Genomic DNA, 26,589 nt, shown 5'->3' on the forward strand with positions numbered 1-26,589 from the left:
GACTTCTGACCCCGGGCACCCACCTCCTTTCTTTCTCCACCCCACTGAACTGTCATGCTGTCTGAGCTGGGACTCTTAGAGGAGAGGGGAGGCACCGCAAGTGCCCCGCAAATAGTAGGTGCTCAGTAAAATAAGCGACTTCTCCCCACCTTCCAGACAGCCGATGCCCCTCCTCCTTCTTCCAGGGACTTGGGAGTGGGAGGAGGGGGAAGAAGGGGACAGAGGAAATGACAGGACCTGAGGAGAGTGAATGGGACGAAGGCCCTCAGCCAGAACCTACTGCAATCTCTCTGAAGCAGTGCAAGCCCCCTGCCTCCTGCCTGGGGACTTCCAGGGTCTGCAGGAAGAAGGCAGAAGGAAGTCAGATGACAGCTTTGAAGCAGGCTTTGGAAAGGGAGTAGCTGTGGCCGAGGACCCAGCAGATTCCCCTGCTCCAGCCAACAAATAAGAGGACTGATTTATTCCCGGGGCCATGGGGTTGCAAGCTGGAGGACTGATGGATAGAAGGCAAAACTGCCTACTCCCTGGGAGGTCTCAGAGCTCTTTGCCAGCAAAATCAGTGTGAGCAGAGTCAGGATGAGAGCCCTTGAGTCCTCCCTGAACGCCCCTACCCAGTCAGTAAGGCCACAGTGGCTTTGCATATGGAGAGATGAGACACCAGACAACGGACAAGCAGTGACATTCAAGAAGTTCCCAATGATCAGGGAAAAAGATTTGTTGTATGATTTTTGTCCATGAAGGGAGTGAACTGCCTTTTGGCACGGGATAAGGGGGTGGACTGCAGAGTGACACCCTTACCCTCTGTATAAAGACTAGAAGTGTGGGCTCTTAAGGCAGACTGCATGAGTTCAAATCCTGGATCAATGATTTTTTAGCCATGGGAACTTACTGAACTCTTTAACCTCTAGCTACCTCAGTTTCTTCATCTGTAAAATGGTATAATAAGGGTTCCTATCTCCTAAGAGTGTTGGGAGGATTAAATGAGATACTATAGGTGACACACTTAGAATAGTGCTTGGCACATAGTAAATGCTCAGTAAACATTAGCTGTTACTTTGATCTTGGAGTCCTCTAACTCTGCGCCCAATTTGGCATTCAATGATGTGCTAGCTAGAATCCTTTTGTGCTCTTCCCAGTCCTGTAAAGAGGAGCCTAGTCCTTTAAGAAGAAGCACTGTCCTTTCTTGAGAGCTCATAAGGTGGGACCCCAGGGACCAAGGACCACACAGTAGGCATGCCAATGGCTATTAGAAGGTGAAATGACTCCTTGATCCATTGTGAGGCTGGATGCATAGCCCCCATCCACATTGGTAATGCTGGTATGATGTCATTCCTTGGGTGCTACCCAGAATGGAAAAGAAAGCCAAAGCTATAATTTTGTAAGGCTTAGATCTCTTCCATCAGTACACAGGATCAGTATTTCTCTCCCACTTATGAGCGGCTGCTCATACAAGTTCTCCCTCACTCTGCTCCTAATGTCTCAATCAATCTGGGTGACGGGATCATTTGTACCCCAAGCCTCAGCATCACACAATATACCCAGGTAACAAACCTGCATATGTTACCCCCTGAATCTAAAATAAAAATTCAGAAAAATATCCCACTCACAAATTTCCAACAGTGAACCTGTATATGTAGGCAAACATAATGGCATGTGGACAGGTTGAGGGAGGAAGGAGTAAAGGGGCCAGTCTGGTTGGGGTGACAGGCAGAGGATATGAAAGCTACTGAAAGAGAAAGTGGATAGGACAGAGCGGCAGGGAGGAGAAGCCAGAAGAGACTCTGGACAGAGCACTATTTGGGTAAGAAACAGGGTCCCCGCCCATCCCAGAAGTGGCCTCTGCCAAATGCCTACTTTGTGAGTAGTTTTTGTCTGAACACAGTGATGACTCAGTTGCTCTGAGTCTAGCAAATGGATTTTCCTTAAATATGAAAATCAATAAGAGGTAAAGGCAAGGACCTGGCTGTGGGGAGGGGAGGATGGAGAGAGTGGGAGAGGTGCTGGGGCATGAAAAGGTTTGTGAGTGAAGGAAGGAGGGAGATTCAGGTTCACTGCAGGAGACCCTTGGCATAGTGACCTGTACCCCCACTCCCCATCGAGAAGGTGGCCTCCAGGTCCTGCTGGCCTCACTGAGGCTCCTTAAAACCCAACAGCCCCCCTGTTCCCCTCCTCCACAGCTTAGAGCCAATCCTGTTTTGGGACAAGATGGGTAGCAAAAGGATTAATGTCAACCTGACAAATAATTTTTAAAAAATCAGCCCAGAAGCTTGCTGTCACTCCCATAGAGTATCAGACCTGGCCTCGGACGAGATGAGAGTTTTGGGAACCCCAGGAAGTATGGCAAGTGACATTTTCAGCCCCAGCCTGATTTCTTTCGGGGGCTTTTCCTGTTTTCCTGCCACCTTGAAGTCTGTGGACCAATGCTAATTTGTTTCTCTGCTTGGGTTATCTGACATGGGACTTTGGGGATTTGAACACACTCACAGCTCCTGTGTTCCACGAGGCCCACAGGGAGACCATCTTTACCCTTCGGACTCTCTTGTTTGGGGCTCCCAGAGCAGTTTGTAAGGTCCTTGGCAGGGATATGAAGATAGCACATTGCTTTATTTTCTTGAGCACTTAATAAGCGTCACTGGAGCTTCTGAGGTGGAGTCCGAGGCAGCCTCTGACTTCCTCCTCTGAAGCACAGTGGAAAAACACTGGGCCCAGCTTCAGAAGACCTGACTCCATGCCTTGGTTCTGATGCTGGCTGAAGTGCATCACCTCAGTTTGCTCATCAGTAAAAGGGAGTGTTGACACCCAGAGGACAAGAATACCCACCTACCAAGGCCATGGTGAGTATTCAGTGAGATCATTCAGGAGAAAATGGTTTCTGCAGTGCTGCTCACATACAAGCAGAAGTGGGATTATCAAACAGAAAGCATCAGCTCATATTCCCAACCCTGCCCCACCTCCCCAACCCAGTCAAATTCACTGTGGTTATGGGCTCAGTGCTTGAAAACCCATTTTTCAGTGATAGAAATCTGACTGGCCACTAACAATCCTTGTCCTTTCTAGCTTGATTCATTAACCAGTGAGGGGTTTCCTATGCTAGTGGAATGGGGTCAGACATGGGCAAAACAGGCATCTCCATCCTTGGCCACTCAGGCCTCATGACTGGCCCTGGGCCCCCTTTAAGAAGGGCCCTCTGTGTTGACTGTTGGAGCTTACAGGGACCTGGGAGAAATAGTCCATGGGGAAAAGCTGTCAGAGTAATGAATGTTTTACGAGAGTGAGCGAGTCACTGCCTTATCGGGAAGATGCTGTTTCTCACTCTCTCTCTGTTACCAGGAAGTGAGATGTACTGAAAGCCATCGTGGTGTTTTTCCAAAGATGGCCTTTGAAGAGGAGATGTTTCTTTAAGGGGCCCAGGAGAATAGGGGTGGGGTTTGCAGGGAGAAAACCTGCCCCTTTAAGAAGTCTGGTTCTGGCTGTGGCAATCCTGTGGTATGGAAGATAATAATAGTCTCTACTTATATAGCATTTGCTGTGTGCCAACTGCTATGCTAAGCATTTAACATATATTAACCCATTTAATCTCCACAACAACCCTATGAAATCTGTACCACTTTTTATCTCCATTTTACAGGTAAAGAAATTGAGGTCAAGTGTCTTGTCTGGGTCTCAGCCAGTAAGTGCTAGAGGTAGGATTTGAACTGAGGGAGTCTGGCTCCTGAGTCCATGCTTTCAAATACTACACATATGCAGAGGAAAGGAGTCTTGATAGTCTCCATAGCAGTGTGGAGAGCTTGATTATGTACTAGTTCAGCACATTTCTTTATTTCTTTTCAATAGCTTTATTGAGGTACAATTTACATACTATAAAATTCACCCACTCGAAATATACAACTCTAAATCTACAGAGTTGTGCAACCATGACCAGAACCAAGTTTTAGAACATTTCCACCACCCCAAAAAGCTACCTTGTTCCCTGTGCGTGTTTTAAACTGAGTCTCAATTTTCTCAACTGTAAAATGGGAATAACAGTGCCTACCTCATAGGGTTGTTATGAGCATTAAATTAACATGTAGATGGCATATGGTAATGGTCAACAAATGTTACCTATTATTATTATAGTCTCTTAGAGTCACTTAAATACAGACTTTTAGAGCTGGAAATGGGAATGGTCTTAAAGACAATCTAATCAAACTCTCTCCTTTAACAGATAAAGAGATTAACAGTGCCAAGATGTTAAGCAACTTGCCAATTAAGGACACAGCAAATTTAGTGGCAGAACTGGGAATGAAACCCAGGTTTCTTGGTTGGTACTTCAGTACTCTCTTATCTCCTGAGAGACTTTCCACTTGAGGCACAGGAATATCATTGTCCAATACCCCCTTCACCCCCCATCTTTGCCATCTTTGTGGGTGCCTCCAGAGCAATGCTGACTGGCAGGCATGGACCCTGGGACTTTGCTTGTGCTGTAATACATAGCGCTCTGGCTTTGGAGCAGGGAATGTGGCTGAGGCAGGCTGGGTGCAGAATCAGGGGACAAGATCCAATGTGGAGGCTGAGACAGGAATGTCCATTGTCAGAACACAGAATGCATTGACTAAAAGAATCCAGGACACAGCCAGTCCAACAGTCAGCTAGTCTCTGCAGAGCCAGCTTCATGGGCATATGACCTGTGCAGTCACACGGGGCCTCAAGCTTAGAAAGGCCCCCAGCTTGGTTTAATGCTTTCTTGTTGCCATCTTGAAATTCATAATGATTTTTAACAAGAAATGTCACATTTTTATTTTGCACTGCATCTTGTAAATTATGTAGCTGGTTTTGCCCATGTGATAGCAGAGCTGCAGCCAGACTCTTAAGGCCCTAGTAAGGAATAGTGTCTCTCCACCCAGAACTTAATCACATGCAAACTCTATGTATAGTATATAGTCATAGAGTCTTAATACCGAGCATTAGGAGAATCAAAGCCTGGGCAACATATGGAGAACCTGTCTCTACAAAAAAATTTATGAAAATATCAGCCAGATATGGTGGCACATGCCTGTTGTCTCAACTACTCAGGAGGCTGAGATAGGAGGATGACTTGAGCCTGGGAGGTTGAGGGTGCAGTGAGCCATGATTGTGCCATTGCACTCCAGCCTGGGCAACAAAGTGAGACCCTGTCTAGAAACAAAGAGAGAATAAAAGTTGTGAAACAATTTGCACATTATGATCCAATTTATGATGAAAGATGCCCCATTAAAGTATATCTTTCTATATGTACATATGCTTGTATGAAAGTATATTTTTTTAAGGTCTGGAAAAACACTTCAAACTGGCAGTCATCAAGGGAGTCATTAACTTTTTCTGTGTGTTTGAGTTTGTTTTTTTACAAGGAGAGTCTATTCATGTATTACACACATAATTATTTAAAAATTGTAAGATACTCCTAATACATTCTGCAAGCATTTTCCTATATCAGTAAATAGTCAGTAAATAGGCCGGGCATGGTGGCTCATGCCTGTAATCCCAGCACTTTGGGAGGCCGAGGCGGGCGGATCATGAGGTCAGGAGATAGAGACCATCCTGGCTACTAACATGGTGAAACCCTGTCTCTACTAAAAATACAAAAAAAATTAGCCTGGCGTGGTGGCAGGTGCCTGTATTCCCAGCTACTCGGGAGGCTGAGGCAGGAGAATGGCGTGAACCCGGAAGGCGGAGTTTGCAGTGAGCTGAGATCGCACCACTGCACTCCAGCCTGGGTGACAGAGCCAGATTCCGTCTCAAAAAAAAAAAAAAAATAGTCAGTAAATAGTCTTAAAATGCCAAGAAAAGGTGTCTCGAGAGGGGAAAGCAGAAGTAGGTGTGAAGAGGGAGCTTGGAGAGTGGTAGACAGAGGCAAAGACTATTTCAGGCCATGACAGGGCCTGAGGGGAACAGGCTTAGATGTGAGGAAGGGAATACGAGGTGGGGGAACCCAGAGGTAGCTGGCGAGAGGGTGGGTGCTAGGTGTCAGCTCTATTCAGATTTAGAGGCTGCAATGTCCACTTTGGTGAGGGTAGAGGAGGATGATAGGAGCTGGAAGTGGGTGAATTGCCAAATACGACTGGAGGTAAAGGCTGTAGAGGTGACTCCAGCTGTGGTGAGAAATGGATGAGATGGAGGTAGGCAGGTGATTCCCTGCAAGGGAGAAAGAATGGGGCTCAGATGTTGGATTTACCAGAGAATGGGAGATTTGAGGCAGTGTGGCCCAGTGGTCAGAGTGCAAGCTTTGGAGTCAGGACGGCAATCAAATCCCAGATTGACTGCATCCTAACTGTGTAACCTTGAATTCTCCTCTGGGAAACAGAAATGATCTTGATAATAGCTATGTGGCAGGGTTGCTGGGAAGATGTGATAAGATGATGGAGGTAAAGCATTGCATCCAGTGGCTGGCACAGACCCCCAAATCGTCCCCCTTTCTCTTTAATTGATTTTGTGGTTTGAGGCTCTTAAATGGCGAGAAATCATTTGCATGAATAAAGAGCCATTCTTCCAAGCACTTCCCTCCTAGTTTTCTGGGAGAGCCACTGGAAGCCAGGATTCAGAGTTCCATCCTGCAAAAGCTGAGCTGAGCTAGCCAGGAAGGAGGAGGAGCTGACTGTGGCCCAAGGGCTGGGAAGCAAGGCAGAAGGGGAGAATCCAGCCCTAATTCCCACGCTGCTGGTGCCAGCGAGGCTGACTTTGGGAAAACCTTGTCAGGGGTCACACTTTGGGATCTCTAGGAGCAAGGTGCTCTGTGAATGCTTATCTCAGATTCTCTCAACCCCTGGCCCTTTCAGTCCCCCACGCCCAACTCCGGGGAGAGTATGAGTGACTGACAGGCTCTGCTGCAGCTGCAGCCTCCTCACTGTGGGTACAGATGTGCTCAGCAGCAGCTGTGACGTGAAGCCCACACCTGTTCCCTAGATCAGCTGCTGTAACTCTACTCCTGGGAAAGCAGGCCAGGTGCCCAGGACTTGCCAAAGCCAGGTCAGAAAGCAGGTGGAAAGTCGGGCATCTGCCTGTCATAGCAGCGGTGGAGGCTGCCTGGAAGGTCGTGGGGCCCTGGGAATCTCAGCTACAGACTGGGCTCCTCTTCCAGCCCACACTTGTTCCCAGCTGTACGCCTCCCACAGGCCCTCTGTGGTTTTCTGACCCCCTCCCTGGGCACCACCACCTTGGGGTGGGAGAGACTGAGGAGCTAGGAAGGAGGCGGGGAGTCTTGCATGGGATGCCTCTGGCCATCTGTTATTCTGGGCCTGTAAGCTGTAAAGTCAGGGGACTTGTTCTGGGAGGTGGGGGCGCCCTGGAGCTGAGCAACAACGAGGACCGGAGGAGTCAAAGAGAACTGGGGCAGGGAGAGGCCAAGGATGAGGGTGCGTCTGGAAATGAGAGCAGGAGAGCCTCTTGCGTGGCTTTGGCCGCGGAGACCTTCGTTCCGGAGACTCTGGGCTGCCACGGGAGAATTCCACTGAGGATGTGTCGGGGGCAGGCCTGGGCAGGCGGCCGTGGGAGCGCTGCACAAACTCTGCTCCAGGCCGTGGCCAGCCAAAGCGCCGCTCTGGGAGAGCCTGGATACCGGGTGAATCCAGAAATCCCAGGTCCCTGGGAAAATTTCAACAAGGCAACTCTGACACGCGTCCTCTGACACTCAGACCGACACAATATATTGCTCATGCCAATACACATAAAAACCTCCCGATAGAAAACCAGATGGTGAGTTGGCATTGCTGATGTCTGGATTCTACACCCACACCCCACATAGTGCTTATAAAGAACACACCCTCCACTCCTCCAGCCCACCCCACGTTCAGGGAGAGGAATCTTGAGCCTGCGATGCTCATAATGATGCTAACGCCTCAATGGAACGGTGCTCGCCAATTTCCCCAGTATCTCTGGCAGTACCAGGAGAAACAGCACATGCAGCAAGCAGCTCCCGGCCAGATGTGGGACACTGCTGACCCCTGCTGGCGCTTTTCTCTCCGCGCCAACCAGGGAGAGCCCCAGGGAGAATGCAGTATTGGAAAAACCTTGCAATCTGTCTGGGAGGGGTAGGAAGAAATACCCCAGCTCAGAATCTCCTCATCTGGAGCGCCTTTGATGAGACTAAGATGAAATTACAGTAAAACCCAGACTGAGTTTCTGGGAGGAGTGAGACAGACTAATAGTATGTCCCCTTCAGCCTTTGTGGCCTGGAAAACCCTGCTGCCAATCCCCTTGAAACTAAACTGGGAAACCATTAGCAACACTCCTTTAGCCAAGCTCAACCATTAGGAGGGAAAAAAAAAAGTAAGAAAGAAAAAGAAAAGAAAAAAAAACGCCATCCACAAGTAGTCCAAGATTTTCCAGTTACAATCAACCCCTTCCTTGCCCACTCCCTGCCCTGCCCCAACCCCTTGCAGAGTCTTTGTGAAGTTTTAGCTTAATTTATTGTGGGTTTAATATTCCCCTTAGACTAAGATGTAATCATCATGGGTTTAATACTTTTCTTTCCATGAGAGAGAGTAGCACTGTGCTCTTTGAAAAATCTTTACTAAGGCCAGGCATGGTGGCTCACGACTGTAATCCCAGCACTTTGGGAGGCCTAGGTGGGAGGATCATCTGAGGTCAGGAGTTCGAGACCAGCCTGGCCAACATGGCAAAATCCCGGCTCTACTAAAAGTACAAAAATTAGTCGGGTGTGGTGGTGGGTGCTTGTAATCCCAGTTACCCGGGAGGCTGAGGCAGGAGAATTGCTTGAACCCGGGAGAGAGAGGTTGCAGTGAGCCGAGATCATGCCACTTCACTCCAGCCTAGGCGACAAGAGTGAAACTTAAAAAAAAAAAAAATCACTTTGTACCCACAGAGATGAAGTTCAAGTCTTCCAGAATCTCTACTGGAATAGTCATAGTGACCAAAGGAGGACCAGGACTCTGATAATTCCAACAGAATTAGTATGGAAGCCCCACAGAGAAGTGGTTCCATTATTAAAACTCTTTTCTCTGGCCAGGCATGGTGGCTTGCTCCTGTAATCCCAGCACTTTGGGAAGCCAAGACGGGCAGATTGCTTGCGTCCAGTAGTTCGAGACCAGCCTTGGCAATGTGACAAAACCCCATCTCTATAAGAAATACAAAATAATTAGCCAGTTGTGGTGGTGCATGTCTGTGGTTCCAGCTATTCGGGAGGCTGAGGTGGGAGGATCACCTGAGCCCAGGAGGCGGAGGTTGCAGTGAGTCGAGACTGCACCACTGCACTCCAGCCTGGGCAACAGAGTGAGACCCTGTCTCAAACAACAACAACAACAACAACACAACCCTTTCTCTCCTTTGCACACTACTCTAGACCCAGAGCTCTTTTTCATTCTGTTGTTAAACTCCATCAAGGGTGTGTATACCCCCTATCACTCTACAACCCATCATCATTAGGCCTCCACTCTGAACACTCCTACAAAGGCAATCATGGGCCTCTTAATAGCTAATCTAATGTACATATTCCAGTTCTCATTTTACTTGCCCTCTATAGCATCTGACATTCTAACGTCTATTCATTCATTATTTATTTTAAAATTTATTATGAACTATTTTAGGCCTGCAAAAGATATAGAGAATAATATAACAAACATACCTGTTCTATTAGTCAGGGTTCTCCAGAAAAGCAGAATCAATAGAATGTACACTATAGAGAGACAGGGAGGGGATGGAGGGGGAAAGAGAGGCGGGAGGGAGAGGGAGAAAGAGAGAGAGGGAGAGAGAAAGAGATTTATTATAAGGAATTGGCTCATGCAATTGCAGAAACTGACAAGTCCCAAGATCTGCAGGGTGAGTCAGCAAGCTGGAGACCTAGGAGAGTCTATAGCGTGTTAGTTCCAGTCCAAAGTCTGAAGGCCTTGGAAACAGGAAAGCTGATGATGTAGTTCCCATCCAAAGGCCAGCAGGTTCGAGAACCAGGAAGAACCAGTGTTTCAGTTCAAGTCTGAAGGCAGGAAAAAGCCAGTGTACCAGTTTGAAGGCAGTTAGGCAAGAGGAATTTGCTTTTACTTAGGGGTGAGTCAGCCTTTTTCGTTCTATTTAGGCCATCAACTGATTGGATAAGGCCCACCTATATTAGAGAGGGCAATTTGCTTTACTCATTCTACCGATTTAAACGTTAATCTCAACCAAAAACACCCTCACAGAAACATCCAGAATAATATTTTACCAAATATCTGGTCATCTTTTGGCCCAGACAAGTTGACACATAAAATTTAACCATCACACCTGTAAATGCCCTGAGTTTAAGAAATAAAGCATTACGGCCGGGAACGGTGGCTCATGCCTGTAATCCCAGCACTTTGGGAGGCCAAGGCAGGCAGATCCTGAGGTCAGGAGATCAAGACCATCCTGGCTAACATGGTGAAACCCCGTCTCTACTAAAAATACAAAAAATTAGCCAGGCATGGTGGCGGGCGCCTGTAGTCCCAGCTACTCCGGAGGCTGAGGCAGGAGAATGGCATGAACCTGGGAGGTGGAGCTTGCAGTGAGCCGAGATTGTGCCACTGCACTCCATCCAGCCTGGGCGACAGAGCGAGACTCCGTCTCAAAATAAATAAATAAATAAAGCATTACAAATATAGTTTAAGCTCCTCCTCTATTGCATTCCTTTCTCTCCCTCCAGAGGAAATGTTATTCTGAATTTGGAGTTAATTATTCTCATGCATAAGTTTTTATTTTTACTATATTATACACTCTATATGCATTGCATTTTAACTATATGAATAACATCATGCTGTGTATATTCTTCTACAATTTTCTTTTTTGACTCAACAAATTTGTAAAGTTCATCCATGTTAATGCATATAGCTTTAGTTTACTCATTTTCACTGCTGTATAATATTCCATTGTACAACTACACTCTATTTATTTATTTTATTTTATTTTTCTTTGAGACAGAATTTCACTCTGTTGCCCATGCTGGAGTGCAATGGCATAATCTCAACTCACTGCAACCTCTGCCTTCCGGTTTCAAGCGATTCTCCTGCCTCAGCCTCCCAAGTAGCTGGGATTACAGGTGCCCACCACCATGCCTGGCTAATTTTTGTATATTTAGTAGAGATGGGATTTCACCATGTTGGCCAGGCTGGTCTCGAACTCCTGACTTTGTGATCTGCCTGCTTCAGCCTCCCAAAGTGCTGGGATTACAGGCGTGAGCTATTGCACCTGGCTTATTTATTTTATTGTTTCTAGTTTTTTTGCGATTACAAACTGTGCTGCTATGGAAATTCTTGTAAAGATCTTACTGTGTACATTTGTGTTTCTCCAGTAGTCTACCCAGGAGTGAAACTGATGGCCGCAGAGCCTGGACACTTTAACTTTACCATATTCATCCTAACACTGGTATTGTCAGACCTTTTTTTTGGACAACCAGATGGATGTAAGATTGTAGATTATCATGATTTTAATTTGTATTTCACCAACTATTAATAGGATTGAGCATCTTTTCATACGTTTGTTCAGATTAGAATTGCCTTCTATTCCTATTTCCTAATCTTTTTCCAATTATATTGTTGGTTATTTTCTCTTGGATATATAATAATTCTATTGTGTGGCCAATTGCCCTTTTTCCATTACATGTTTTTGTCTTATCCTTTCCAAACTGGTGGCTTCTGTCTCAGCACATTTTTAATAGCTTTTTTAAGGTATAATTAACATAGCCTAAAATTCGCCCATGGTAAAGGTACAATTCAATGATTTTTAGTAAATTTAAAGAGTTGTGTAACTATTACCACAGCCTAGTTTTAGAACATTTATAACATCCCAAAGCAATTCTTCCTACCCATTTGCAGTCAATCTCACCCCCCAGCCACAGGCAACCACTAATGTGCTTTCTATCTCTATAGATTTTTCTTTTCTAGACATTTAATATAAATGAAATAATCCAGTTCATGGTCTTTTGCTTCTGGCTGTTTTCACTTAGAATTTTTTCTTTTTCTTTTTTTTTTTTTTTTTTTTGAGACAGAGTCTTGCTGTGTCGCCTAGGCTGGAGTGCAGTGGTGCGATCTGGGCTCACTGCAAGCTCTGCCTCCTGGGTTCATGCCATTCTCCTGCCTCAGCCTCCCGAGTAGCTGGTACTACAGGTGCCCGCCACCATGCCCGGCTAATTTTTTTGTATCTTTAGTAGAGATGGGGTTTCACCATGTTAGCCAGGATGGTCTTGATCTCCTGACCTCGTGATCCGCCCACCTCGGCCTCCCAAAGTGCTGGGATTACAGGCATGAGCCACCACACCTGGCCTTTGAATAATGTTTTTAAGGTTCATTTCGGTATAGCTATAGTAGTTTTTTTTTCTTTTTATTGCTGAGTAGTATTTCAGTGTATGAATACAGCACATTTTGTTTATTTACCAATTAATGGATGTTTGGCTTAACGATCTCTGATGAGAAATAGCTCTCACAATTTATATTTGACCCCCTGCATGTAATACGTCTTTTCCCCCCTATGGCTGCTTTTAAGATTTTCTCTTTATTTTTGGTTTTCAGCAATTTTACTCTGATGTACCAAGTGTGGTTTTTTCTTCTTTTTTCTTTTTTTTTTTTTTTTTGAGACAGAGTCTCACTCAGTTGCCCAGGCTGGAGTGCAATGTTGTGATTTCGGCTCACTGAAACCTCTGCCTCCTGGGTTCAAATGATTCCCTGCCTTAGCCTCCCAAGTAACTGAGATTACAGGCACCCACCACCACTCCTGGTTAATTTTTGTATTTTTAGTAGAGACAGGGTTTCACCATGTTGGCCATGCTGGTCTCAAACTCCTGACCTCAGGTGATCCGCCCACTTCAGCCTCCCAAAGTGCTGGGATTACAGGTGTGAGCCACCACACCCGGCTCTGGCTAATTTTATATTTTTAGTAGAGACCGGGTTTCACCAAATCGTCCAGGCTGTTTTGAATTCCTGACCTCAAATGAGCCGCCTGCCTTGGTCTCCCAAAGTGCTGGGATTACAGGCATAAGCTACTGCACCTGGCCCCAAGTATGATTTTTAAAAAGTTTATCCTGCTTGGGGTTAGTTGAACTTTTTGGACCTGTGGATTGTTATTTTTCATGAACTTTTAAGCCACTGTTTCTTTAAATATTTTTCTGCCTTATTGTTTCTTTCTTTTCCTTATGGAACTCTAATTGCATGTAAGTTAGACTGCTTACTACTATCCCACAGTTTGCTAATGCTCTGTTCATTTTTTTCAACCATTTTTTCCTCTCTCCACTTCAGTTTAGATAATTTTTATTAGCTTATATTCAATTCACTTATTTTTTCTTTTGCAGTGTTTCATTTGCTGTTAAGCTCATCCAGTAAATCTTCATATATTGTATTTTTCAATTTTGTAATTTCCCTTTAGTTTGTTCTTGAATTTCCATTTCTTCTGAAATACCTTATCTCTTTACCTATTGTGTCTTTTTTTTTTCCTTTAAAATTTTCAGCATACTTGTAATTGTTGTTTTAAAGCCTTTGTCTGCTGATTCTGATAACTAGATCACCTGACGGTCTTGTTGTCTTGTGATTATGAGTCATAGTTTTCTACTTCTTCATATGTCACACAAAATTGGTATTCTGTACCCTGTGTGTGAAATGGCAGTAGAGGTTAGCAGTAGAGATTTAAGTATAATTTTTGTGTTTTGTTTTCATTTTTCAGGGAGTGGAAGCTTTTCCCTCTGTTTGGTGGTGAAAGTGCATAAACATAGGGTTATTACATCCTCTTGATGAAATGACCCCTAATCATTATGAAATGTCCTTCTTTATCTCTGGTAATATTCTTTGCTCTGAAATCAACTCTTGTTGTTGTTATTGTTTCATTTCATTTTTGTTTTTTGAGACAGGGTCTCACTCTGTCACCTAGGCTGGAGTGCAGTGGCATGACCACGGCTCACTGCAACCTCTGCATCCTGGGCTCAGGTGATCCTCCCATCTCAGCTTCCCAAGTAGCTGGGACTACAGGCCTGCACCACCACACCTGGCTAATTTTTTGTATTCTTTGTAGAGACAGGCTTTCACCATATTGCCCAGACTGGTCTGAAATCAACTTTGTCTGGTGTTAATACAGCAACTCCAACCTTCTTTTGACTAATGTTAGCATAGTACATTCTTCCTATCCTTTTAAAGATTTTATATTTATTTACTTATTTTTTATTTTTTTATTTTTTTATTTTTTTTGAGACGGAGTCTCGCTCTGTCTCCCAGGCTGGAGTGCAGTGGCGCAATCTCGGCTCACTGCAAGTTCCGCCTCCCAGATTCACGCCATTCTCCTGCTTCAGCCTCTCCGAGTAGCTGGGACTACAGGCGCCCGCCACCACACCTGGCTAATCTTTTGTATTTTTAGTAGAGACGGGGTTTCACTGTGGTCTCGATCTCCTGACCTCGTGATCCGCCCGCCTCGGCCTCCCAAAGTGCTGGGATTACAAGCGTGAGCCACTGCGCCCGGCCAGCAAAGATTTTATATTTAAAGTTCATTTCTTGTAGATAGCAAATAATTGAGTCTTACTTTAAAAAAAAATCCATCTAACAGTCTCTGCCTTTAAAATGAAGTGTTTAGGCCATTTAGATTTAATGTGATTATTGATGTGGTTGGATTTGAGTCTATCACTTCACTGTTTATTTTTTTTTTTTTTTTAATTTTTTTGAGACAGAGTCTCACTCTGTTACCCAGGCTGGAGTGCAGTGGTGCAATCTCGGCCCACTGCAACCTCCGCCTCCCGAGTTCAAGAGATTCTTCTGCCTCAGCCTCCAGAGTAGCTGGGATTACAGGTGTGTGCAATCACACTAGGCTAATTTTTGTGTTTTTAGTAGAGACAGGGTTTCACCATGTTGGCCAGGCTGGTCTCAAACCCTTGACCTCAAATGATCCGCCCGCCTTGGCCTCCCAAAGTGCTGGGATTACAGGCCTGAGTCACCACACCTGGCTCCATTGTTTATTTTCTATTTGTCCCATCTGTTCTTTGTTCAATTTTTTTCTCTTTTTCTGCTTTAGATTAATTGAGCATTTTCACAATTCCATTTATCTCCTTTGCTGGTTTATTAGCTGTAACTCTTTGTTTTGTTATTTCAGTGGTTGCGTTAGGATTCATACTATTTATCTTTAGCTTACCCAAATCTACCTTCAAGTGATATTATACCATTTCATGCATAGTATAAGAACCTTGCAATAATCTGCTTCCATTTCTCTCCTCCTGACCTTTATACTATTATAACCATGCATTTACTTTTCCAAATGTTATAAACCCTGAAATGCATTCTTATTATTTTTGTTTAAATAGTCAACTATCTTTTTAAAAGTATTAAATAATTTTCTTCTTTTCTTTTTTTTTTTGAGATGGAATCTTTCTCTGTCACCCAGGCTGAAGTGCAGTGGTGCTATCACGGCACACTGAAACCTCCATCCACCTCCCGGGTTCAAGCGATTCTCCTGCTTCAGCCTCCCTAATAACTGGGATTACAGGTGTCCACTACCACACCTGGCTAATTTTTGTATTTTTAGTAGAGACGGGGTTTTGCCATGTTGGCCAGGCTGGTCATGAACGCCTGACCTCAAGTGATCTGCCCTCCTCGGCCTCCGAATGTGCTGGGATTAGGGGCGTGAGCCACCACACCCAGCCAGTTTTAAATAATTTTTTAAAAATTGTATTTTTTACCCATGTAGCTAACATTTCTTCTACTCTTTATTTCTAAAAGATATTTTTTCTAGATATAGAAGTCTATGTTGACAATTTTTTAAAACAACTTAAAAATGTTACTCTGCTCTCTTCTTGCTTGTATGGTTTCCAATGAAAAATAAGGCATCATCTTTATCTCTGTTCCTTCTTTTTACTTCTGCCTTAAGGACTTACTTTAACATTTCTTATATTGGGGTCTGCTTGTCGTGAATTATTTCCCCTTTCACATGTCTGAACATGTCTTTATTTCACTTGTAATTTTTAAAACAACTTTATTAATGTACAATTTACATACCAAACAAGTCACCTATTGAAAATATACAACTCAGCTGGGCACAGTGGCTCGTGCCTGTAATCCTAGCACTTCGTGGGGCTGAGACAGGTGAATTGCTTGAGCCCAGAAGTTCGAGACCAGTCTGGGCAATGTAATGAGACCTTTTTTTTTTTTTTTTTGAGATGGAGTTTTGCTCTTCTTGCCCAGGCTGGAGTGCCATGGCGCAGTCTTGGTTCACTACAACCTCTGCCTCCCAGGTTCAAGTGATTCTCCTGTCTCAGCCTCCCAAGTAGCTGGGATTACAGGCACCTGCCACCATGGCTGGCTAGTTTTTGTATTTTTAGTGGAGACGGGGTTTCACCATGTTGGCCAGGCTGGATGAGACCTCATTTCTACAAAAAATCCCAAAAAATGAGGTGAGAGGATTGCTTGAGCCCAGGAGGTTGAGGCTTCAATAAGCTGAGATCACGCCACTGCACTCCCACCTGGGTGACAGAGTGAGACCTGCCCTGCCCCACCCCCACAGAAAAGAAAATGTACAACTCAATGATTTAAAAAAACTACTTAATTGGGATATAACTGACATACAAAAAGCTGCACATATTTAGTGCATACAACTTAATGAATTTCAATAGTTTTTAGTATATTCACACAGTTCTGCAGCTATCACCACAGTCTAATTTTAGAATATTTATCACCCCAAAAAGAAACCTGGTACCCATTACAAGTCACTCTCCACTCTTCTGTGCCCCTACCCCAGCCCTAAAAACTGCTAATTTACTTTCTGACCCTGTAGAAAGAAACTGCTAATTTATCATACTTTCTGATCTCTCCAGACTCAGCTCCTTCTCAACTCAGGAAATCTCCGAGCTTTGCTTAGGTTCCTTCTGCTGCACCACAGCTTGGAAACTCTTTGACGTGGAAAGCTGGGACAATCAGAGGCATCTCATTTGTTTCTCATCTCCCATAGACCACTTTCCTTTATTGCCTGATTTCCAGTGTCCTGAAAACTGTTGTTTGATATATTTTGCCCTCTGTTGTTGTTTTAAGCAGGAAGATACCTGTTACTCCATCTTTGCCAGAGGCAGATGGCCATTAAAATGAAAGTCCCACAGGACCGGGGGCACAGTGCCTCATGCCTGTAATCCCAGCACCTTGAGGGGCCAATGGGGGCAGATCACTTGAGGTCAGGAATTGGAGACCAGCCTGGCCAACATGGCAAAACCCTGTCTCTACTAAAAATACAAACATTAGCTGGGCGTGGTGGCACTCACCTGTAATCCCAGCTACTCAGGAGGCTGAGGTGGAAGAATCGCTGGAACCTGGGAGGTGGAGGTTGCAGTGAGCCAAGATTGCACCACTGCACTCCGGACTGAGCAACAGAACAAGACACTGTCAAAAAAAAAAAGAAAGAAAAGAAAAGAGAGAGGAAGGAAGGAAGGAAGGAAGGAAGGAAGGAAGGAAGGAAGGAAGGAAAGGAAGGAAGGAAGGGAGAAAAAAAGAGCCACATTAAACAAACCTGACTGAGAACCCACAGGTCTCCAGATAATACATTTGTGGAACATCAGTTTAAGAAATTTTATACAATAACAAAAAGGCAAATAATTTAAAAATAGGTAAAGTTGAGGCATAGTAATCCCAGGACTTTGGGAAGCTGAGGTAGGAGAATTACTTGAAGCCAGGAGTTTGAGAGCAGCCTAGGCAACATACTGAGATCCCATCTCTACAAAAAATTCAAAAATTAGTTGGGCATAGGGGCACATACCTGTAGTTCTAGCTACTCGGAAGGCTGAGGTGGGAGGATTGCTTGAGTCCAGGAGTTACAAGTTACAGTGAGCTATGATCACACCACTGCACTCTCTCCTGGATGGCAGAGTGAGACCCTGTCTCTAAAAAAAAAAAAAAAAAAAAAAAAAAAAGGAAAGAAAGAAAAATAGGTAAAAAGGGGCACATGTTCTCAGGATCTCCTGAGGGCTGCGTCATGAGAAAAAAATTATACATAAAATAAGTAAAAGATTTAAATAGCCGGGCGCGGTGGCTCACGCCTGTAATCCCAGCACTTTGGGAGGCCAAGGCGGGCAGATCATGAGGTCAGGAGTTCAAGACCAGCCTGGCCAACATGGTGAAACCCTGTCTCTACTAATAATACAAAAATTAGCGGGTGTGGTGGTGTGCACCTATAGTTCCAGCTATTTGGGAGGCTGAGGCAGGAGAATCACTTGAACCCGGGAGGCAGAGGTTGTGGTGAGCCGAGATTGTGCCATTGCACTCCAGCCTGGGCAACAAGAGTGAAACTCCATCTCCAAGATCCCATCATCGCACTCCAGCCTGGGCAACAAGAATGAAACTCCATCTAAAAAAAAAAAAAAAAAAAACTGATTGAGGAGAGCAAAGATCAACTAGTGACCATCAAGTCGACCATCCAGAGGCAATATTTCTTATCTGAGGAATTTAGAAGTAATTAGATGTCCCTATTATTCTAAAGCAAGCATCTGGTACCAGGCTTTTAAAAAAATTTTTTAAGTAACTAGAATTTCTGTACATCTCCTGAATGAATGCATGTTGAAACTCGTTGTGCAGCCCTTGCTGACATTAAGGCACCAAAATATCTACAAATGTAATCACTTATCATGACCTATACGGCTAATATGGTCCACATTACTCCTAAGCTCCTGCTTTAAGGTCCATATATACCCCTAAGGAAAAGTCTGCTGTGGCGCACTTACTTTTCTCATGCTGAGGCACCTCACTGCACTCTTCTGCAGCTTTCTTTCTTTCTTTCTTTTTTTTTTGACTGTAAGTTTATTCGTTGCATAATAATCCTCTCCAATTTTACTGAGGTGGCTGACCACGTCCACAACCAAATCCGTCTCTGAACTGGAATTCGGTTGCTGACCCAGCCCCAGCCTCGGCTTTCTTGTTGGCACCAGGGGGCACAGCACTCCGTTTGTAGGTATCTCTGTTGGCTTCCCCTCTTGTGAGTTTTGCAGGTGGCTCACCCTCCAGACTTTTGGGCCGAGGCCTGCCAGTCTCTGGATGGCTGCGGCGTAGGGTGGCAGGCACGATCTCCGAGGGCAGATGAAGGTAATCACAGAGATACTGGATACCCTCATTGGTAAGGTACCAGTAGAAATGTCTCCAGGCAAACTGTTCCTTCGCGTAGCCTCGGGACTTGAGAGACTGCATGGCCTTCATGACACGAAGGTTGGGCACATTCTTGTCTGCCAGCTCCGGGTGCTTAGGCATGTGGACATCCTTCTTGGCCACCATGACTCCCTCCTTAAAAAGAAGTTCATAAATGGCAATCCAGTTCTTCTTAGGCATCAACATCTCGGCAGCTGTAGGGTCCGGGTGGGGGGCTGGAAAGGCGCGTTCTTTCTTTCTAATAAAACTTTCCTTTTTCAAACCTCTACTGTTGTCAGTAAATTCTTCCTACCAACCCATGAGTCAACTCCTTTTTTTTTTTTTTTTCGAGACGGAGTTTCACTCTTGTGGCCCAGGCTGGAGTGCAATGGCACGATCTCGGCCCACTGCAACCTCCACCTCCCGGGTTCAAGCGATTCTCCTGTCTCCGCCTCCCGAGTAGCTGGGATTACAGCCATGCACCACCACACCTGGCTAATTTTTGTATTTTTAGTAGAGACGGGTTTTCACCATGTTGGCCAGGCTGGTCTGGAACACTGGAACTCCTGACCTCGGGTGATCCACCTGCCTCGGCCTCCCGAAGTGCTGGGATTACAGGCATGAGCCATTGCAAGCGGCGAGTCAACTACTCTTTGATGCGGGGCTCTGACACCTTACCCAGCACCAATGACTTTATAAATAAAATATTCTATGTCCATTCATATTATTTGTCAATAAAAAAAGGAATGAAGTACTTATACACGTTAGTGAAAGAAATAAAAATATTTCACCTTAAAATATCCTTCTTTGACATATTTTGAGACAGCTGTTCAAAGGGCCTTGCAGACAGAAGTAGCCCTGCAAAGCTGTCTTTGGTGGGAGAGATTTGCGTCTGTGGATAAAATCTTCACTGATGATGCAGGGCTTCTCTTCATTAGATTTAGGAACGATTAACTGAGATTCTGACACCTTTAAAGGTCGAAAAGAAGTATTTACCATCAATTCTCTCTGAGGGCTGCTACCTGTGAGATTTCATCTACCTAACAAGACCACTTATGCTAGCCAGGCCTCATCTTTTCCCCCTCCCATAAGGTGTCTTGCCACTAAAACCTGCTTACCACTATAACCTGTTTTTGGCCATGCTGTGAGTTCCCATTCATTTTGTAACCTCAAGATGGTATGGGCCGGGAATGGTGGCTCATGCTTGTAATCCCAGCACTTTGGGAGGCTGAGGCGGGCGGATCACTTGAGGTCAGGAGTTTGAGACCAGCCTGGCCAACATGGTGAAACCCCATCTCTACCAAAAACTACAAAAATTAGCCAGGCATGGTGGCATGCACCTGTAGTCCTAGCTACTCAGGAGGCTGAGGCAGGAGGATTGCTTGAATCTAGGAGGTGGAGGTTGCAGTGAGCCAAGATGGCGTCACTGCACTCCAGCCTGGGTGACAGAGTGAGACCCTGTCTCAAAAAAAAAAAAAAAGATGATATGTAAGCTCCTATACCCCATTGGGAGGTTAGGGTAACTCTGCAGTACTCCCCTGCGTGCATGTTAATAAATTTATATGCCTTTTCTCCAATTAATCGGCCTTTCATCAGCTGTTTTTTCAGTGATCCTTCAGAGGGCAAAGAGGAAGCTTTCCCTTAAGTTATGTAAAATAAACTAGACACAAAAGACCACATATTGTATGGTTACATTTATGTGAAATGTTCAGGCCAGGCGTAGTGGCTTACACCTGTAGTCCCAGCAGTTTGGGAGGCCTAGATGGGCGGATCACTTGAGTCCAGGAGTTTGAGACCAGCCTGGGCAGCAAGGCAAAACCCATCTCTACAAAAAATACATAAAAATTAGCCAGACTTGGTGGCCCGCACCTGTAGTCCCAGCTACTGGGCAAGGGGGTAGAGGGTACTGAGGCAGGAGGATTGCTAGAGGCCAGGAAGTGGAGGCTGCTGTGAGCCGTGATTGCGCCACTGTGCTCCAGCCTGGGTGACAGAGCCAGGCCCTGTCTCAAAAAAAAAAAAAAAAAAAAAATTCGGAACAGGGAACAGGCAAATTTATAGAAACATAAAGTGGATAAGTACTTGTGTAACCACCCAATGGCTTCTCCTTGCCCGACACCCAGACAGAGCAGATTTATCAAGACAGGGGAATTGCAATGAAGAGTTTAATTAATTTACAAAAAGCTTGGTGAAGGAGTGACAGAAGCTTTATTATTACTCAAACCAGTCTCCTGGAAAATTTGGAGACTGGAATTTTTAAGGATAATTTGGTGGGTAGGGGGCCAGGAAGTGGAGAATGCTGATTGGCTGGGTCAGTGATGAAATCATAGGCGGGTCAAAGTGGGATTTTTCTTCCTGTCCTCTGTTCCTGGGTGAGATCCCAGAACTGGTTGAGCCAGATTATTGATCTGGGTGGGCCCTGCTGGTGCATCAGGATGCAGTGTGAAAAATGTCTGGGGCACTGATCTTAGGTTTTACAATAGTGATGTTATCTTTCGGAGCAATGGGGGAGGTTCAAAATCTCGTGGCCTGTCTGCATTAATCTTTTGAGACTGAGTCTCACTCTGTCACCCAGGCTGGAATGCAGTGGCACGATCTCGGCTCACTGCAGCCTCCCCCTCCCAGGTTCAAGCGATTCTCCTGCCTCAGCCTCCCGAGTAGCTGGGACTACAGGCCCCTGCCACCACTCCCGGCTAATTTTTGTAATTTTAGTAGAGACAGGGTTTTACCATGTTGGGCAGGCTGGTCTCCAACTCCTGACCTCAGGTGATCTGCCCACCTCGGCCTCCCAAAGTGCTGTGATTACAGGCCTGAGCCACTGTGTGCCCAGACTGTCTGCATTAATCTGGAGGCTAATTTGTTAGTGCTACACAGGCAGTCTGGTCCCCAAGCAAGAAGGGGCTGTGTTAAGGGAAAAGGCTGTGTTCATCTTTGCTTCAAAGTGAAGTTATGAGCTGAATTCCTCCCAAAGTTAGTTTGGCCTCCGCCCAGGAACGAACAAGGGCAGCTTGGAGATTAGAAGCAAAGTGGAGTCAGCCAGGTCGCATCTCTTTCGCTGTGATAATTTTCTCATTGCTGTAATTTTTGCAAAGACAGTTTCAGTTGCTAGGGATGTTGCAGGAAAATGCAGGAGTGATTGCAAATGGGTACAGGCTTTCTTAGTAGGTTAATAAAATGTTCTAAAATGGTCTGTGGTGATGATTGCAAAACTGTAAATATACCAAAAACCACTGAAATTGTACACTTTAAATGGGCAAATCATATGACGTGTGAATTATATCTCTGTAAAAAAAAATGTTATATACCATACGTCTATGTGGGGGTCCAGCAACTCCTCTGGCGCTCCTGGAGTGGCCAGGTCAGGTATGACTAAGAATTCATGGTATGGCCTTTCTGTATCATTTGACTCTCCTTCCTTCCTTCCTTCCTTCCTTCCTTCCTTCCTTCCTTCCTTCCTCCTTCCTTCCTTCCTTCCTTCCTTCCTTCCTTCCTTCCTTCCTTCCCTCCCTCCCTCCCTCCCTCCCTCCCTCCTTCCTTCCTTCCTTCCTTCCTTCCTTCCTCTCTCCTTTCCTTCCTTGCATGAACTAGATGCTACCCTAGGCACTGAGCATAGAGATATTGACCAAGATCTAATCCTGTCCTCAAAGAGTTCACAACCTCATGATTGTCCTCAGCCCCATGTAGCAAAGGAAACTTTTATTGGGACTACTTCTGTATACCCTGAGCTATGAAGAGTAAATCTAACCTTTCTAAAGTCACTTTCATCTGCACTTAGTGGGGGCTCAGGTGATGGAGCTCCAGTGCTCATAAGCAAGTGAAAAACATAAGGTAGATTTAATATCTTGTAGCTCTTTAGTCCTTCTCATTACCAGGGTGGGTCACAGAATGCCCATAGTAAAGGAAGCCAAAGTCTCCTTCCTCTTTGGGTGTCAGGGTCCAGACATTATGTAGCTGGAAGCTCACTACTGAGACACTCAGTAGCTGCCAGGTAGGCAAACTCCCTATTTCCCACACAGCCAAGCTTGACCACCATTATTCCTGGCTCGTGCACCCTTTCCTATAAAGTTGGTGGTTGACATGGAAGATCCTGGACATTCAGGTCATGGTGCCATCAAGGGCCTTGGGCTGTCAACCTCTGCTGTGGTCCTTGATCTCACTCCCTATTCATCTCTGTGAAGCTGCCTTCTAACCTGGGGCTGTGTCTTATCTCTGACCCAGCTCTTGCTCATGCACAATGACTGCTCCCTGCCTCCCTATATTACCCCCAAATGATAGCTGCTGTGCCTTGTGCTTGCTTGTGAAACTGCCTTTGCAAAATTATAACTGAGGAAATTATGACAGTAAAGAAATCAGACCTACCTAACCATTTTGCTTCTAAAGTTTAAGCTGTCCTTGTTCATTCCTGGGCATAGGTGGAAATAGCTTCACCCTGAAGGAATTCAGTTTATGATTTGACTCTAAAACAAAATTAATAATAGACCTTTCCCAAAAAGACCCTCTTCTTGCCTGGGGACCGGTCTGCCTTTGCAGGACTAATAAATTAGCTACAAGATTCGAAATTACAGTTTAGGGGTCACGCAGTCTCTGGCTGCAAGAATCTGAACCTCCTTAAACTGTTCCTAGGGATAACACCACTGTTGTAAAACCTAAGATCAGTGCTTGAGATGTCTTGCAGACCCTACACTCTGGGTGGATCAGCTGACACAACCCAGAACCGTAATCTGGCTCAACCAGTTCTGCCATGCAACCCAGGAACAGAAAATAGCACGAAAAATTCACTTCAACCCTCTATGATTCCATCTCCAACCTGAACAATTAGCACTCCCCACTTCCCAAGCCCCTACTTGCCAAATTAAAATTCTGATCCCCGAATGCTCGGAGAGACTGATTTGAGTAATAATCAAACTCCAGGCTCCCGCACAGCCGGGTCTGCGTGAATTACTCTTTCTCCATCGCTATTCTCCTGTCTTGATAAATCGGCCTGTCTAGGCAGCAGGCAAGGTGAACCCGCTGGGCGGTTACGCTTCTGTGCTTATCTTATCTCTCCTGCTACAGCACAGTTTTTGTTAACTGTTGCTTTCTGGTTTGGCCCCCACCTACTACTGCTTTTGAGGACTCAGCTTGGACATAGCATCTGGTTATTCCTGGCCACTTGCTATAAGAACACAAAGTTAATTCTCCCCCCTCTAAGAATCAGTCTTGGCAGGCCTTCGCCCATGATTGCTAGTCCACTACCTTTGTCAACTGTGAGCTGCCATCCATCCCAGCCTCCTGTCTCCCCCTTGGAGTCCACTTCAAAAGGCATCTCCCTCTTCCTCAGCATCTTCTCTTCAGAGAAATGTTTCTCATAAGTCTTGGTGAAGATGGCTCAGTAAATACTTCTAAAACCTTATGTTTTCCCTTAGCAATGCCAAGTTTGTAAAAGCCGCTTTCTTTCCTAAAAATGCATTTCCAAAGGTACCATCAGTGAAGATCTCCACCTGAAATGACCTTCCTGCCAGCAGCAAGTTGTATTTTCCCCAAATGGTTGCAACAATACTTTCCATTCCACATACTCTTCCAGAACCTTGCCACTCACACATCAGGAAACGGAGTCTCTGTCCCCTTCTTTGAAACTGGGTGGGGCTTCGTGACTGTCTCAACTAGTGGAGCACAGGGGAAGATCTGCTATGGGCCTTGCGAGGCCAGTTTTCAAAAGACAAGACAACTTTCTCCTGCTCTCTCTTGGGATGCTTGTCCTTGCAACCAGCCACCATGCTGTGAGAGAGTCCAGGCCCCATGAAGAGACCACATGTAGGAGTTCTGGCTAACAGCCTCAGCTGAGGTCCCAGCTGACAGCCAGCATCAGCCTCCAGCCACAGGAGGAAGGCAGACTCAGTGAAGAATCCAGCCAGCTCTCGTCTGACTGTAATCACAGGAGAGATCCCAGCAAGAACAATCAGCTGAGCTTGGTAAAACCCTAGAACCATGAGAGAGAAAGACAAATGACTGCTCTGTTACACTACCAAGTTTGGAGTGGTTTGTTGCAGAGCAATAGGTAACCAGAATGCTGTCCTAACCGCCCTTTATGGCCCAGCTCATTAGCCTGTCACCTCCCACGTAAGCCTTCTCTGATCCCCACAATGGAGTTCTCTCCCTGTCTGAACTCCCGGTGCTCTTCCTGTGCCAGTCTCCTCTCCCACATCTGAGTGCACACTTGATCTCTCCCCTCCCTGTAAAGTCTCTATTCTCCATTCGTATCTCTTGGCACCTAGCCCAATGCTTGGCACACAGTGGGTGCTCAATACAGGCTTTCTCTGTCTGGATGCGTGAAGGATAGGGAAAGGGATCTTGGGGAGAGAACATCTACCAGTGGAGAAGAGAGGGTCCTGAGTTGCAAAACAGCTTCCAGGGCTTTCAAAGGCCTTTTTCTCTGACTAGTGTCCTAGGACATTTTTGGCTTCTCTGCTAAGAATGTAGGATCATGAGTTAGAGTCAAAAGGATTTATTAATAAGTATCAAGTTGTCAGAGGTGTTTGAGCCACAGCAACTCCATCTTGTGTAGGGGATGTGTAAAATAAGGCTGAGACCTACTGGGCTGCATTCCCAGACGGTTAAGGCATTCTAAGTCACAGGATGAGATAGGAGGTCAGCACCAGATACACGTCATAAAGACCTTGCTGATAAAACAGCTTGCAGTAAAGAAGAAGGCCAAAACCCACCAAAACCAAGATGGCGACGAGAGTGACCTGTCCTCACTGCTACACTCCCACCAGTGCCATGACAGTTTACAAATGCCACGGGAACGTCAGGAAGTTACCTTATATGGTCTAAAAGGGGAGGCATGAATAATCCACCCCTTGTTTAGCACATAATCAAGAAATAAGCACAAAAATGGGCAAAAAGCAGCCCTCAGGTCTGCTCTGTCTATGGAGTAGCCATTCTTTCATTACTTTACTTTCCTAATAAACTTGCTTTCACTTTACTCTCCTAATAAACTTGCTTTCACTTTACTCTCCTAATAAACTTGCTTTCACTTTACTCTCCTAATAAACTTGCTTTCACTTTACTCTGTGGACTTGCCATGAATTCTTTCTTGCGTGAGATCCAAGAACCCTCTCTTGGGGTCTGGATTGGGACCCCCTTCCTGTAACAAAGTGCTCCTTGGAAAGAAAGGATTGTCCAAGCTGAGGGTTTTCTTAGGATCACAGTGTATGGCCACTTGGGGGAGCCGAGGCGCGGCGAGGTGTCTTTCACAATTTCACCAGCAGGTGGCAAGCTTACTCGTGGTTTCTTGCAAACTATGGATTTATCCACGCACACATTCATAAAATACTGAGCACCTACTCCATGTAAGGCTCTGTGTGAGCTACAAAGGAGGGTAAGCTACAATTCCTGCCCTCCAAGACCTTCCAGTCGAGTGAACTCAATGTTTCTTTAGCTTGTCTTTGGGTTGAAATAGTTCTTCAAAAGTCATCCAATCCTTACTTCTGTCAGTGTAATTTAATATAATCGACCCTGATGGAAGAGAGGCGTCAAGAGTCTTGCCAAGGCCGGGTGCAGTGGCTCACGC

The 26,589-nt window shown here is 45.4% G+C and overlaps 1 protein-coding gene across 1 annotated transcript; it reads right to left on the reverse strand.

Moving 5' to 3' along the window:
- Nucleotides 1–7,566: 7,566 nt before the first annotated feature.
- LOC116457842 (small ribosomal subunit protein eS10-like) lies at nt 7,567–19,392 on the reverse strand. Its single transcript, XM_032753839.2, has 3 exons — nt 18,644–19,392; nt 9,596–9,646; nt 7,567–7,596 (listed from the first exon to the last, which is right to left on the reverse strand). The coding sequence occupies exon 1, from the start codon at nt 19,245–19,247 to the stop codon at nt 18,750–18,752; it is 498 nt and encodes a 165-aa protein (XP_032609730.1). The 5' UTR covers nt 19,248–19,392; the 3' UTR covers nt 7,567–7,596; nt 9,596–9,646; nt 18,644–18,749.
- Nucleotides 19,393–26,589: the final 7,197 nt, after the last annotated feature.

The sequence above is a fragment of the Hylobates moloch genome, unplaced genomic scaffold (genome assembly GCF_009828535.3).
Source record: "Hylobates moloch isolate HMO894 unplaced genomic scaffold, HMol_V3 SCAFFOLD_18, whole genome shotgun sequence".
Taxonomy (NCBI): domain Eukaryota; kingdom Metazoa; phylum Chordata; class Mammalia; order Primates; family Hylobatidae; genus Hylobates; species Hylobates moloch.

Coding starts and splice junctions, on each gene's coding strand:
- LOC116457842 (XM_032753839.2), bottom strand. CDS start 19,247: ATGTTGATGCCTAAGAAGAACTGGATTGCCATTTATGAACTTCTTTTT.